A 13,149-nucleotide genomic window follows, 5' to 3' on the forward strand; every position below is an offset into this window, starting at 1 on the left:
AAATGCATTTCCCAGGGCAGAGGCTGCCTGCAGTCAGACCCCCCCCCCCCCAGTCGCCTACACCAGCCAGGGAGAGGCACAAGCCCAGGGGGCAGAGCGCTATCACCTCCCTGCAGCACCGACGGGCACTGCCACCTGCTTTTGAACAGCGGTAGAAGCCAAGAGAGCTGGGAGGGCAAGAGACAGCCTCCCCTGCCCTCCCCCCGAGCTAGGACGCACAGCCCCTGTGCCAGCCAGCCACCCCTCGCGGGAAAGGAGCACAAAAGCAGGTTTGCTGCAACGTGTTTATTATGTGCCAAAAACTACACCACAGCTTACTCCACGCGTCTGTAGGAGAGTGCAGTCTTGCCTGCATATACTACAATGAGGTAGAGACTTCACACACAGCTTCACGAAAACCCACAAAGAGCAGCTGGGATATGCAACAATGCAACATCAGCTCAGCAGGAAAGAAGGAGAGATTATGACACTGGTTCTTTGGCACACAGCTTCCGCTAGAGGGGAAAGTAAAAAAAAAAAATATAATAATAATAATAATAATTGTAAAGTTCTCAAATCCCAGCAGCATTTCAGTCGACTGCACTGTTACTTCATACGTTTCTTAAACAAAAGGAAAAAGTACTTGTCCCCTCTAAGAGAAAGGGCTCCTATGAACCTTCATCTGTCCACCGAAACGCAGCCCTTTTTTAGCTAGTTACAAAAGAAAAGGTTAAGTCCTGTGACTTTGTGATTAAAAACCTCTATCAACCCCCCTTAAGTGCAACTTAAAAAAGTGCAACAAACTATTTAAAACTATATACAGCAGCTCAGATCGTTTATCCGGTCCAGTTTCAAATCCAAAAATCCTGTCCTCTTCCGTTGCAAACCCCCTCGATTTACAACTTCCCACCAGCAGCCCCCAGACACAAATTGCAATAATGTTAAAAGCTGCCAGGAAAGAAAAATCTCTCGTTTCAAACGACTTAAAAACTGTTTAAGAGTGTAAAAAGGAACTGGTAAAAACCCTCGAGCGTAAAATATGAAATATGATTTGGTTTAAATGAAGAGCAAAGTCTCCTTGTTGTTACAGTAAAAAACGCCAGCTGAACATTCAGTTTATGCCGTTCAGATGGGGGTTAAATGAATGGAAAGGCACTGTATGGCAACTGCAAAAAAATGGAGCCAATGAGACCTGCATTATTACCATCAGTATTGCAAGGAATGTAAAAAAGCGCCTTTAATAAATAAAAAACCTAGGTGAAGGCATCTGCATAAACACCTTCTCAACACGCGGCCCTTTTTGCTTCTCGTCAGCAAACTAGGAACCAAAGTCTGGGAACTGCAGAATCGCTTGAGGGGCGCTCCCCCCCCTCAAAAACCCCCAAACAAAACCCGACAAAATTCACTGTGCATTAGTGCAGAAACAAAAAGACCAGCAAGTGCAAACGTGAATGTAAGATTTCCCCATTAGTCCTCAGGAAGCGCGTTCCCAGCCTGGGTCTGGCACCAGCAGGCACGCTCGTGCGCTCTCCACTTGGCAGGTTAACAAAAGGACTTTCTCCTGCGCCTGCGGCGGCCCCCGAGCCTCGGCGGCCTCTTTAGCTGGAGTCTCTGTTCTTCTGGTTGCGCATCAGCGGGCGGTGGTGACGCAGGACCTCCATGGAGTGCTGCCAGTGCCAGCAGGAGCGACAGAAGTACTTGAAGCAGATCTGCGGGGAGAGCACAGCGGCACGTTGCCGGTCAGGCTGGACGGCTACTGACCCATCTGAAGGTGGGAGGAAAACGCCAGCTGCTTTCCTAGCTCAGCTATCTCGTGCCGGAAAGCTCCCGGCACCAGCGCGACGGGGAAGCGGCATCGCTCTCCCCCAGTTCCACAGCCTGTGACAAACCCTTGCCAGCAAGGCAGRTCTTTGAATGCTGCTGAAATCCCCCCTCCACTGCTCAAGCAGGAGGAAACATTGCAGGGGGGTGTCGGTGATTTTGCAGCCGTGGCCCCTTCTAGATTTCAARTCCCCTTTTAGAAGCTCAGCATTGGCCAGAAGCCTCCCAAGGCCACATCTAGCTAGGGTCTGGAGCCACCACATACCAAACCCAACGCCTGCGCAGGGGCACACAGGCCACAGAAGCCACGGCACAGCTCCGAGGCTCGCCGTACTCCCATTTCTGCCTTCCAGCGAGAGCGAGTGGAGCGTGCTGCAGCTCAGTGATCTTCTCTCTGCGGGAAGCCGCCGGACTCTGGCCAAGCTCCTTTGCCCGCAGCGAGCGGAGGTCAGCCAGAGTCCCCTACATTGCAGGCAGCCCCAGGACCAAGCGCAGAGCAGCAGCTCTCCGATTTCCAGCATCAGTGCCGCCACTCTGCTTCAGTGCCGCCGCTTTTGTAGCGGCAACATCCCCTCCGGGTCAGCCTGCTGCTGCCCGTTGCCCAAGGCAGGCCCCCGTGCCCTGGCACGGCCAACGCCGCAGCACGCCCCTGCTCGAGGCAGGGCGGAAAGCTGCCTCCTCCGGCCCTGCAGAGGTGCTTCCCAGGAAGGCACGGTGGAGAACAAGGGCACACCTGGGGCTACCACTTCAGCARCCTGCTGGCACGTCACCTTCCCCAGGGATGGCTCAGCAAGAACAAACAGGCACCCCCAAACACTACAGCAAGAGCCACCGAGAACAGCAGCGCCTGCTCTTCCTTGAGCAAACCAAGGCCCCCATCCCCAACCAAGCAGGGTGAGGAGCTGAGCTCATCTGGGAGGGGAAAGCATTACCTGGTCTCTGCAGAAGAAAGGGCCTGGCTGAGCACTGCAGACTTGACACATGGAGTCTTCTAGATATGGATCTATCTGAACCTGCGCAAGAATCAGAGTCAGAGACCTGTGCTGGGGGCAACTCCCAGCTGCTCTGAGYAGCCCCAGCAGTACCAACCCACTGCCCCCACAGCACAGGGGTGCCTTGGCAGTCACCAGCACCCATCACAGCCAGCAGAGCAGCAGCTCATCATCCCCCTCCGCTTTCAGAGGGGACATCAGGYCAGACTACACCGGCACCCACAGCAGTAGCACCTGTCCGTACGTGCTGCTTCAACTCCCCGGGCTGCCCTTGCAAAGCTTCTCCCATCAGCTCCACTCACCTTTTTAGTAAACTTGGTCGTTTTGATTTCCACAAACGCAGCTGTCACCGCCTTCAGGTAACTGCGCTGGTTGTTGAAGGTAACGCGGCCAGACCCTGGAACAAGCCAGACAAGATCACTTAACACTGACAGCCAGCGAGCATTTGCTGGGAGAACGTATCCAAGATCTTACGGCTTTGCCTGTTTCTTCCTTACAGAGAAAGGAAAGTGCAGAGAACAGATCAGCTTTTCTACTGTTTGCACCGGCTCTGGGGCCAGGACAGGCCCAAGGCACTGCTGGACAGCCAGGATCCCTCTGTCAGGCTGGTTAGAGTGGGCACTTATGGGAGGCAGCGCTTCCAGGCATGCCAGCTGTGGCCAGCCAGAGGGGCAGAGCGCCTGCTGAGGAGCGGCGCAGCAGCGAGCGCTACGTCCACACCAAGCTGGTGCGGAGACAGCTCAGCGGCTTTCATTTTAAGCCTCCCACTCATCCTCAGTTCCTGCATTTTTGTATCTTCCTTGCCAGTCAGCAGTGCTCCTGCACCACTCATTTCCTGCCAAACCTTGTCCAGTTACAGGAAAAAAGCACCTCTGCTTGCCTACCAGTTTCCTTTTAGTGTGGTAAGAGCTTTGGCTGCTGCACGAGTCTTGCGTGCTGGCACACAAGGCTACAGCCAAACCCATCACTGATAGCCATAGCGCAAGGCATAAACCTAGAACTTATCTTACACCTTTCCCTTGGYGTCTGCCCCTGCTCAGTCATACAGGACAAGGGGCTGGGGGCCCTGGGTCAGATCYGGTTCAGCTGTTACACAACAGACTGCAACTGTGCTTGGGGAGGTCCTTCCTCTTCCAGAAGGGTCAACTCTACCTCCTAGCCCGATCCTCCAAAAGAAGCCTGGGCAATGGTTTTTCTCTGATGAGCTGGGTCTGCCAGTCTCCAGGGCAGTTCTGATGACCTCCTGCACCTCTGGGCTACTGGTCAGACCCTGCAATTAGTCATACAACATGCCTCCAGCAGGAGTGTCCTCTACATGGAGAGCCAGAATGAACAGCAGCTGTTCACAGCCAGCGCTCTCTCCCTCTGCGGGGAGCAATCTGGGCRGTGCAGGAAGCCAGCAGAGGTTTCAAGGTCATGCTCTCAGACCTTAGAGCCAACATGGAACAGCTTCCTCATGGAGTAGCTTGGTATGCTTCGTCTGGGGTCACACAGGAGCTAGGAGAGTGCCTGTCTGCTGAAAGTCCCATACCTCCATTTCCTACCTCTTGAGACTGTCACCCAGAAGCTACTTTGCAGGTTAAGTGCAGCACATCCTGAACCCAGGCCACCTGCATGCTGCTTTGGACACCAAACCTGGACCAGAAAAGCCCAAGAGYAACAGATAGCTCTGCACTAGGAAATGCTGACATTTTCCCCACCTGGCAACACACAGGAGACTCATGGTCTCTTCTGAAGCAAAGAACTTGYTGCAGCCTTCCCACAGTCCAAGCCTGTATAGCCGGTCTCAGCTCTGTGGGGTTTCTCTGTACAGTCCCAGTGACCTCAGTGGAACCCCCTCAGCCACCAGGGAGGCACGGGAATCAAGCTCCCGTGACACGAACCGCAATGCCCTGCTCAATACCCCATCAGAAGCCTGTCTCAGCAGAGGACAGGAGGGGCAGGGCTGCTGTCCTGGTTATTACAGGAGGCCGTGCAATACTCCTCAGGAGCAGAGGAAGCAGCTGAGCAGCAGACTCGCTGCCTGTAGCRGTTTGTGGTTTTCAGTCCCATCAGAAAGGGGGAGGAAGTGTTTTTGAGAGTCACAATCTTTCCCAGGCCCTCTCCTGCCCCCAGGAAGACTCGCACCCTGAGCTGAGGGGGAAGTGGCACTCTCCCAGCAGACCCAGTCAGGAGACTCGAGAAAGYCTTGCTGCTTTTGCCTCCAGCCACCTTAGAGGCCCAAAGCAACAACACCCTGAAGGGAACCAAAGGGAACAGTGGGGACAGGACACTGCCCCCAGCGCTGGTTCAAACAAGCTGTTCACAGCCTTGCCCTGTGGTTCCTGCCACCCTGTCCCTGCTGCCCAATAATTAGCACCTTCCCAGMAAGAAGGGCCAGCAGCCAGTGGGTCTGAGATGACCTCAACAGGCAGCAGAAGTTGGTGCAACAGCTCCACAGCTCTGTCTCTGCTCTGGGGATGAAGAGCAGCCAAAGCTGCATCTCAAGACCATTAACAGCTGGCTCTGTGCACAGCCCTAAACAACAGCAGAAGACCCTCCAGCAATGCTTAGAGACATTAAAAGCTTGAGCTGCTGTTAAATGCTCCAGGACCTTCCAGTGCCTAAGCACATCAGCTCCACCAGCCCTCCCAAAGGCTGTTTTTCTCTCTTCACAGCCAGGAGGAGAGGAGCACTGCCTGTGGCTGGACATCTGCTCCCAGAGCAGGCAGAGGTAAACTGTTACGTTCTGTGGGCCACTTGTCCAGAGGAGCTTCAGGGCACTAGAAAGTCTCGTCCATTGACAAGGACCAAGCAAAGAGCACTGCTGCAGCCTGCTCATCTCCCCAGAGCACCCTCAGGGCAGCTCCTGCGCTTGGCAGGATCAGCACTTACCAATTGGATACTTGTGCTTGTCCGTGTCAATGCCAGCGTAGACCACCCCTCCAAACAGGTCAAACATGACGGCTGCCAGGGCCTCTGCATTCAGCATCCCATGCAGAGCCCCCACGAACACAGTCTTGCTGGGATCAAGCCGCTGCGACGGACTGCGTACAAAGTTGCTGTCTGCTAGTACCCATGGGATCACCTGCACCTGGAACCACACAYACAACTAGGTCAGCCAGCCTGCGAAGGCTCACGCCATGCTGCTCCACCTCAGCAAGGGGCATGCTGCCCCAGACCCATAGGGTTCTCCACAAGGCCTGCTGAGCCTTCATATATGGATAGAGTTAAGGAGACCCAGGCTGCACTGCTCCTGCTCTGAAGCAGGCAGATACTGTAGCACCCTTGACTGACAGCAGAAATCCTTCCAAGCCCTCAAGACTTGATCCCTGTCTTGCAAATACTCCTCAGTTCTCGCCGGTTGAGGTCCATGTCCAGGGCAATAGAGCTCTGGGGTCCAGCCTTGTCCCCAGCTCCTCAGGGGAGTCAGCACCTGCTCAAGGGAGTATTAGTGCCACACTGCTCTGCTCTCAGCCAAACTGGAATCCAAAACACTGAGCCCTTGAGGCTGGCAGCCAGGAAGCAATCCATGCAAGACTGGATTTTGCCTACAGTCTGCACCTATGTTCACTGCCCAGAAGCCTGTTGTTGGAAGAGATCAATGAAGCAACCCACCCACTGCCAATTTCAACAGGAGCTTCCATCTGTTAGGCAACCGATACAGGGCCCTGAAGAGGAGAAGCTTCTGCCAGAGCTAAATCACCAGGCATGAAAGCGCTGCCAACAGCCAGACACCAAGAGAGCTGTCTGGAGCGCAATTAGTTTGTGCCTGTCTAGATAAGAGCTGAATCTCAATTCAACTCTACAAACCTGCACAGCTGTACCTGATCTATAGCTACGGCCCCTGTTCACTGGAATGCCAGTTTGATCCTTTGGCAGCCTCAGCACCTCCGCCTCCGGAGTGCAGTTCAGCCAGCCAAGGCTGTCCTGGGGAGCAGCTGCAGTTACAGCTGAGGATCCAAAATATCTGCCTGCAGTAAGCACGAAAGCCATTTATTCTGCAAGCAGACAAGGTCTAATAAAGACCCAAACAGGCTCCAAATCTTCCCCTACTAGCAAAGGTACACAAAACAAAGCAGGAAGCAGTAAAATCTCTATTCCTGTGCTCATTTTCAAGTAAGTGAAGCAGCTCAGGTGCACAGAGCACTGAAAGGGCAGCGCCTATCACAAGYCCAGGAGCTCCCAAGCCAGGGGTCACAATCCCTCATACAAAGTCTTGCCAAGTGCAAAACAGCAAGTTACAGCAAGGAAAGAAACCCCACAGATCTGCCTCCCTTCTTGCCTGCATCAGGCCCTGCTGTAGGAGCCTATCAATTAAAAGATGGCCAAGAGCCAGTTCTGACTTCTGCTGCTCTGCTTTCCTGGAGCAGAGTAACACCATGCACCCCCTCACCTCCAAGGGTCTCACCAGGACCCTTTGCTGTCACCTACAGAACACAGCACTCTCYACCGAGCACCAAAGGATCCCTGCTGCAGAGCCTTGCCTGCACATCAGTGGCAGCAACGGAGTAGCCATACCAGCTATCACATAAGCCCTGCTGCAGGAAGGAGCCACATTCCCGGCACGGCTTCTCCAGATGACAATTTTATTGACTGCAGACTGTCCCAGGGCCTGGTTCCAGGGGTGTCAAAAGCACATTTGACATCAGTCTGCTCTGAGCCAGGAGGGCAGAGGGGACACGATGGGTCTTGCTCACCTCTTTGCAGCGCATCCTGCGGCTGGACATCTTGAAGTAGTATTCACTGAGGCCATCAGGACTCAGGAGGTCCTGGGAGCATGCCTGGAGCAGAGCACGCACAGACTTCTCCGACTCAAACACCAGGTAAACATACCCTTTGCAGGGGAAGGGAAAGCAAGTCATTAGAACAGCAGTGGAGGAGAAAGACCACCCCAGTTTGTAAACACCCTCAAAAAAAACCCACTCTCGAATACCAAAGTATCTGCTCTGCATCTCCCTTGCTCTCTCCAGCCTCTTCCAGGGGAAGGCTGGATTTTTTTTAATGCAATACTGCCCCTGCCAGGGCAGACTGCATAAGGTATCTGCCTATGATGCACCAAATCTGGCCAGACTTGCAAAAGAGCCCAGGTTTACCGCAACACAAGACTGCCCCTCTGCCCACCCAGCCACCAGAGGCAAGTTATCCACGTTCAGTGCCATTTGGGCCACCGCCTCCCCTACGCGGGGAGACGGGGATATGCAGAATACAGCCACATCTGGACGAGAAAAGCGTACACAACCRGCCTGGCCACAGCACGGTCTGCAGAACAGACCTTGCGTCATAAGTAGGATCTCTCAGCCCGGAACTATGAACTCCGGGCCCCAAACCACCTCTGTCAGTGCCAGCACGCTGTACCTGACATCACTTTGGTGACTGAACTAGGCTATTAGGCACCCACCAAGCCTACAAACTAGTTACTAAGTTCATTATGCCAGACCTCATTACTGCTTATACAACACATCACCCAGCTGTTTCAGACACAGTTATGCCACAGGGGCTGTTCAACTCACCAGTGCTCAGAGCCTGCCAGCTTGCTGTGAACACACATTTATATTCACTGCTCGTGCTTTACGCCAAGGGTGCACGTGCCCCGGATGCTTGCACTGGCAGTGGCGGCTAGCAGCTATCACCCAGAACAAGCCAGCCCTGCGAYGGGCTTCAGAAGCCACCAGGGTTCTCTCTCCTGTGCTTCTGCCAGCACCACGCTAGGCAGGTAGGGATGCCAGGCTAGAGGTGACGGTGCGGTGCAACCCTGGTGCTGACCCAAGTGCAAGTTGGACATTTACCCTAGAGTGCTCTGTACCATCCAGTCACCAGCATGCAGCCGTACCATCCCAGCATCCGTGCTGTAACATAGCATGGGAAAAAAGTAACCCTACCGTGTCGCTATTACCTTTAGGCATATTACCTTTGGGAGGGCAGCGTGGGTGTTTGCCATCCTTACCAGGCCACTCCACACTCAGTGAGCCAAACACACGGAAGGTGTTGATCAGTCCAGCTATACGCAGAAGGAAAGCGGTCAGTGATCCACAAAACACTTCATCTTAAAGTCCCTGCAGCCCCCTCCGCACAGGGGTCTGTAGAAGGCCCAAGCTGAAAGCAAGCTGGACACCATGGCAGGGCCCAGCAGTTCACTGTCAAAACAGGCAACTCCACCTGTCGGCAACTCCAGTGGGGCGAACAGACAGCTCTTTGCAGAGCCTTTCATCCCCTGCCTACCTCCCACACCGCTGTTGAGTCAGCAGCGACGCTTCAGGAGGCTGCAAGCCCTTCTGGCGTCAAAACCCAAAGCCCACACTCAGCGCAGGCCGCAAGGCCAGGGACGCTCACCTTCCGTAATGTCCCAGGGGACACCTCCTAGGAACACTTTGCAGGAGTAGACGGGGTTCTTGTAGTTCCGGGGAGGCAGCTGCCCGCTCCAGGTGCAGGTTGCTTCATTCACAGCTTGGACGGATGCAAGCAACACTTTATACAAGACCACTGACAACTTCCCCACGCTCCCAGTACGTTCTCCAAACAAATCCCCATATTGCACGACTACAGGTCCAGCAGTAACAGGCACCTTCCCTGACAACCCTTTCTTCTGCCAGCAGGTAGACCAGGCTTGCCAGGGGAGAACTGCTGCAAATTCAGGTCCAGCCACATCTGCAGAGGCCACCTGCCTCCCCTCCTGCAAGTAGAGGGCAGCTATCACCACACACTGCAGTCTGCCAAGGTCCACCATCCAACTTACCTGCTGCTTGCCTATGAAGCCTGGCTTCTCTTTCGATACTGAAGGGGTCCTCTGGAGAGTCCAGGAGATCCCAGGAAGGCCACACAGATGCTCCAGGCCATCTTTTAGATGTACTGGCTGGCGAGGAAGTTACTGCAGCCAGAGCAGTTTGATCTTGATCCAGCCGTGACCCCACTCCCATCTTTAGGGGGTCCCTTGACACCCCACTGAGGGGCAGGAAGGGCAGAGGTGGGGAGATGCGAAGGCTTGACTGAAAGAGAAAGCGCACAGTAAGATCTGGTCTCTAGATGGCAGGATGCAACATTGGCACTCACATACCATTCCCAGGCCCTACCCACAACCAGGCCAGGAGAAGAGGCTCTRCAGGGAGGTCCTATTCTGCTGGGACCAGGCACAGGCAGAAAAGCAGCTGCTTCAACTGCCCCACACAGCTCCCTGGGAAAGGGCCTGCCCTGCAGCCATTCCCACTGAACCTCTGCTGAGCAGCCAGCAGTGGAAAACGAAGGCACCCCACACAGCAGGGCTGTCTCAACAGCTGCCCCATACCTGCACAGCTTCAAGGACAGTTYCCACCCCAAAGGAGCACCAACCTCACCCCTAGGAGCCCCACATTTTGCTTCAGGCCACACTCCGAAGYGGCCTGGGCTTCCCCAGCAGCACCCAGAGCTCTGCAGCAGCCAGCCAGTTCTCACCACTCTGCATGCCAGCTCCACAGCACCCGCCTGACTAGGGTGMGAGCTCAGCTGGCTGCACTAACCTGACTGCTCCCAGGTTTAACACTGTTCTCCTTGGGCAGAAGGATTCAAAACATGAATTAATAGAACAGCAGGGATGCAAGAGACTTTGCACAGCTTTAAGTGCTAATCACCCTGCAGATCCAGCTGGATGCTGCTGCAGCACAGCCACCCACACTGAGGCCACRCTGGGAAAGACCTGATCTTCACCAAGCAAGACCAGCACAAAGCACTGCTGCCCTGTACCACCTGCCACAGRGCCCTGGATACTGCACAGCTGCAACCTCAGATCTCCAGGACAGATCTTACAAGCAARAATCAAGCTGGCTGCGTCCTTCACGCCCATCCCAAAGAACAGGATAAGGCTGCAATCCCACCACAGCAGAGCGAGGTGTGGCACAAGAGGCAGCAGAGCCTGGTTTTAACCTCGGGTCCTGAGGATCTGAGCACTGAAGCCTGTGCTGCTGCATGGCTGGCAGCAATACTGGCCAGAGCCAGCCTGCCCTGCTGGCATACCCAGAGCTGCAGCTCACGCTGCAGCACAGACCCAGCTGCATAGACCAGGTCAGCAAGGCAGACACTCTCCCCACGTGCTTGCTTCCAAATTTAGCTATGCTTTAGGGAACGCAAGCAGGCTAGACCCAGTTTGCTCCAGAAGAAACAGCCTTGAGATGGAGAAGTGCAGTCAGCAAGTGGGAAGGGCAATCAAAGGCAAAGACTGGAGCTCTGGAGAAGCCCACGCTGYAGGCTGGAGGCAGCTGCGCTGATCGGCCACCTCGCTGTTGGAAGCGGGACCCCAATCACTCCACTATATACCAGCTCAAGCACTCAGACCCTACCTTAACCCTCTAGGGCTGCAAGCACAAAGCCAAAAGGCTGAAAATTTGCTTAGAGGTAATAAGTGTTGCTCGTCGGTGCTGAAGGGCTGCATAAGTAGCCCTTTCTTCCAAACCCTGGGCTCCAGGAGAGCAYCTCACTGTGTCAGTCTAGGCACAACAGCTCCTTCACATCAGCCCTCCCTTCCTGAGCCAGCAGGGTTGCAGCTCAGCACAACTATCCCACACTCTCCAGAAACGCAAGGTGCCAGGAGTCGCACATTCCCGGGCTCAGGGAGCAGATACAAGACCCAAACTTACAATCAAGTCTGAGAGGTGGTCAGAGCCCGAGCTGAACCCACTGGTGTCCGAGTCGGAGGGGCTGCTGGAGCGCGAGTCCAGGAGGGAGCGGGAATCCAGGCGCGAGTTCCTCAGCGTCGGCGTGGAAAACTTTTCTGACAGGTCTGAACCAATGGGGTCTAGAGGCAGGAAACCCAGAGGGGGCTTCCCCAGGACATTCCCGAGAGGGTTATTCAACATGCTGAGAACTGCAACACAGAAACAGCCCATCAGTGCTACAGCATGCCACATCTCCTTCCATCCCTCCCATCTTACAGGARGCCACATACAGCCAGGCCAGGAGATGGCACATCTGGCAGGTACCAACACCCCAGCCYGCTCTAGAAAGGCTGCGGGTTCTTGCCATCACTTGCAGCATTGCACCACGCAGCCAGCCTCCTCTCAGTCAACAGCAGCAGCCCGGTGTGGCATACAAACGCTAGGGCTGGTTCTTTTCCCGAGGCAGTAATCAAACAGGGGAGCTCMCTTGATGTGGGAGCAGAACCAGGGACCCCCGTGGCCTGGATGCAGACCTCAGGTCGCCCATACAGCAGCCTCGGAGCAGGCCCCTCTGCCTGCTCCACACGTTTGCGCTTGCGTTTCTTGCTGCCGGCACCAGAGCAAGCTGGGACCCGTGGGGCAACCAGCCACGCAGCCGCAGCAAGGGTGGCACACGCCAACCACACCCAYGCTCAGCGCCAGCACCACGCGCCTGCGGCCAGGCTGAGAAGAGCAAAGCCTGACCTGAAACAGGCACRCGCAGAGCCGGAGGTGGGATGGCACACGTGCCAACCTTGACATGAGCTGGCTACAGGCGGGCAGCAACGTGCCAGTCTAGCCTGCTGACAGAGGAGACGCTTCACAGTCGGCGCGCGCTGTCCCCGATACACGTTCGCAAGCCTGTCTGGTCAGGCCTTCGCCCAAGAGCTGACAGACACGTACGCGCCAGACTGCTGCTCTCACATAGCAGCAGGTTTTCCTCCCACTGAAGGATATCAAGGCACGCAACTTCCTCTCTACCCACAGCGCCCCCAGCACAGCACCAGACATCCAGGGGCTGGGAAGCACCCGTCCCACCACGTGGGTCAGCGGTCTCAAGCCAGCTACCCACCTGGAAGAGCAGACACCAGGCACGCTCAGCCACACAGGATCCCACAGGGGCACGACACCAGGCTTGCAAGAGGAGCAAGTCTCAGCAAGCCAAATGCGTCCCCAAACCAACTGAAAAGAGCAGAGCATTCAGAAATGGTTTCTGTCRGTCAGAAGCTGCAAAACAGAGCAGCTTGCCCTGGAGCTTTCACTTCTCAAAGCAGCTTGGGATCCACTTGATACCCTCAGGCACACCTGGTCCTGATCAGCCAGGCCCAAAAGGTTTTAAGCTCAGGCTTTCGATAGCTCTTACACAAAATAGGCCACGACAGTTCAAAACACYGCCCAGAATAGATGTGTAACAAATGCTGAAGTGCACCATGTGCAAAACACTGACGTGCACTATGATCGATACACACCAGCACCAACTCAGTGCCAACTCCAGAGAGAGCTGTAGAGCACATCTGAAATAAGATTGCTAGGATATGTCTCCCAAGGCAGGGTTACCCAGCAGCACACTCTCTGGGGAGCTGGCATCTTCAGCTTCACGCTAGAGTAAGCAACCCCAAGCCACCATCAAGAACCCCCACACAGGGCAGGTAGGGTCCTTTATCAGGAACATCCACYGCTGAACCTGAGGTAGAGCTCGTCTGCTGAGCACCGTT

At 55.0% G+C, this 13,149-nt stretch overlaps 1 protein-coding gene across 1 annotated transcript in view; it reads right to left on the minus strand.

Annotated features, from left to right (window-relative positions):
- Positions 1–270: 270 nt before the first annotated feature.
- CPEB1 (cytoplasmic polyadenylation element binding protein 1) overlaps positions 271–13,149 on the minus strand; it is a 37,837-nt gene continuing 24,958 nt past the window's right edge. The window contains exons 3-11 of the mRNA XM_085300715.1: positions 11,378–11,604; positions 9,508–9,757; positions 9,105–9,218; positions 8,683–8,772; positions 7,472–7,608; positions 5,667–5,865; positions 3,095–3,189; positions 2,733–2,813; positions 271–1,688 (exon numbers count right to left, since the gene is read on the minus strand). Coding sequence (XP_085156841.1) covers positions 1,578–1,688; positions 2,733–2,813; positions 3,095–3,189; positions 5,667–5,865; positions 7,472–7,608; positions 8,683–8,772; positions 9,105–9,218; positions 9,508–9,757; positions 11,378–11,604 — 1,304 coding nt within the window. The 3' untranslated portion in view covers positions 271–1,577. The remainder of the gene's footprint in view (positions 1,689–2,732; positions 2,814–3,094; positions 3,190–5,666; positions 5,866–7,471; positions 7,609–8,682; positions 8,773–9,104; positions 9,219–9,507; positions 9,758–11,377; positions 11,605–13,149) is intronic.

Source organism: Rhea americana, unplaced genomic scaffold (assembly GCF_003343005.1).
Source record: "Rhea americana isolate MKP2758 unplaced genomic scaffold, rheAme1 scaffold_168, whole genome shotgun sequence".
NCBI lineage: Eukaryota > Metazoa > Chordata > Aves > Rheiformes > Rheidae > Rhea > Rhea americana.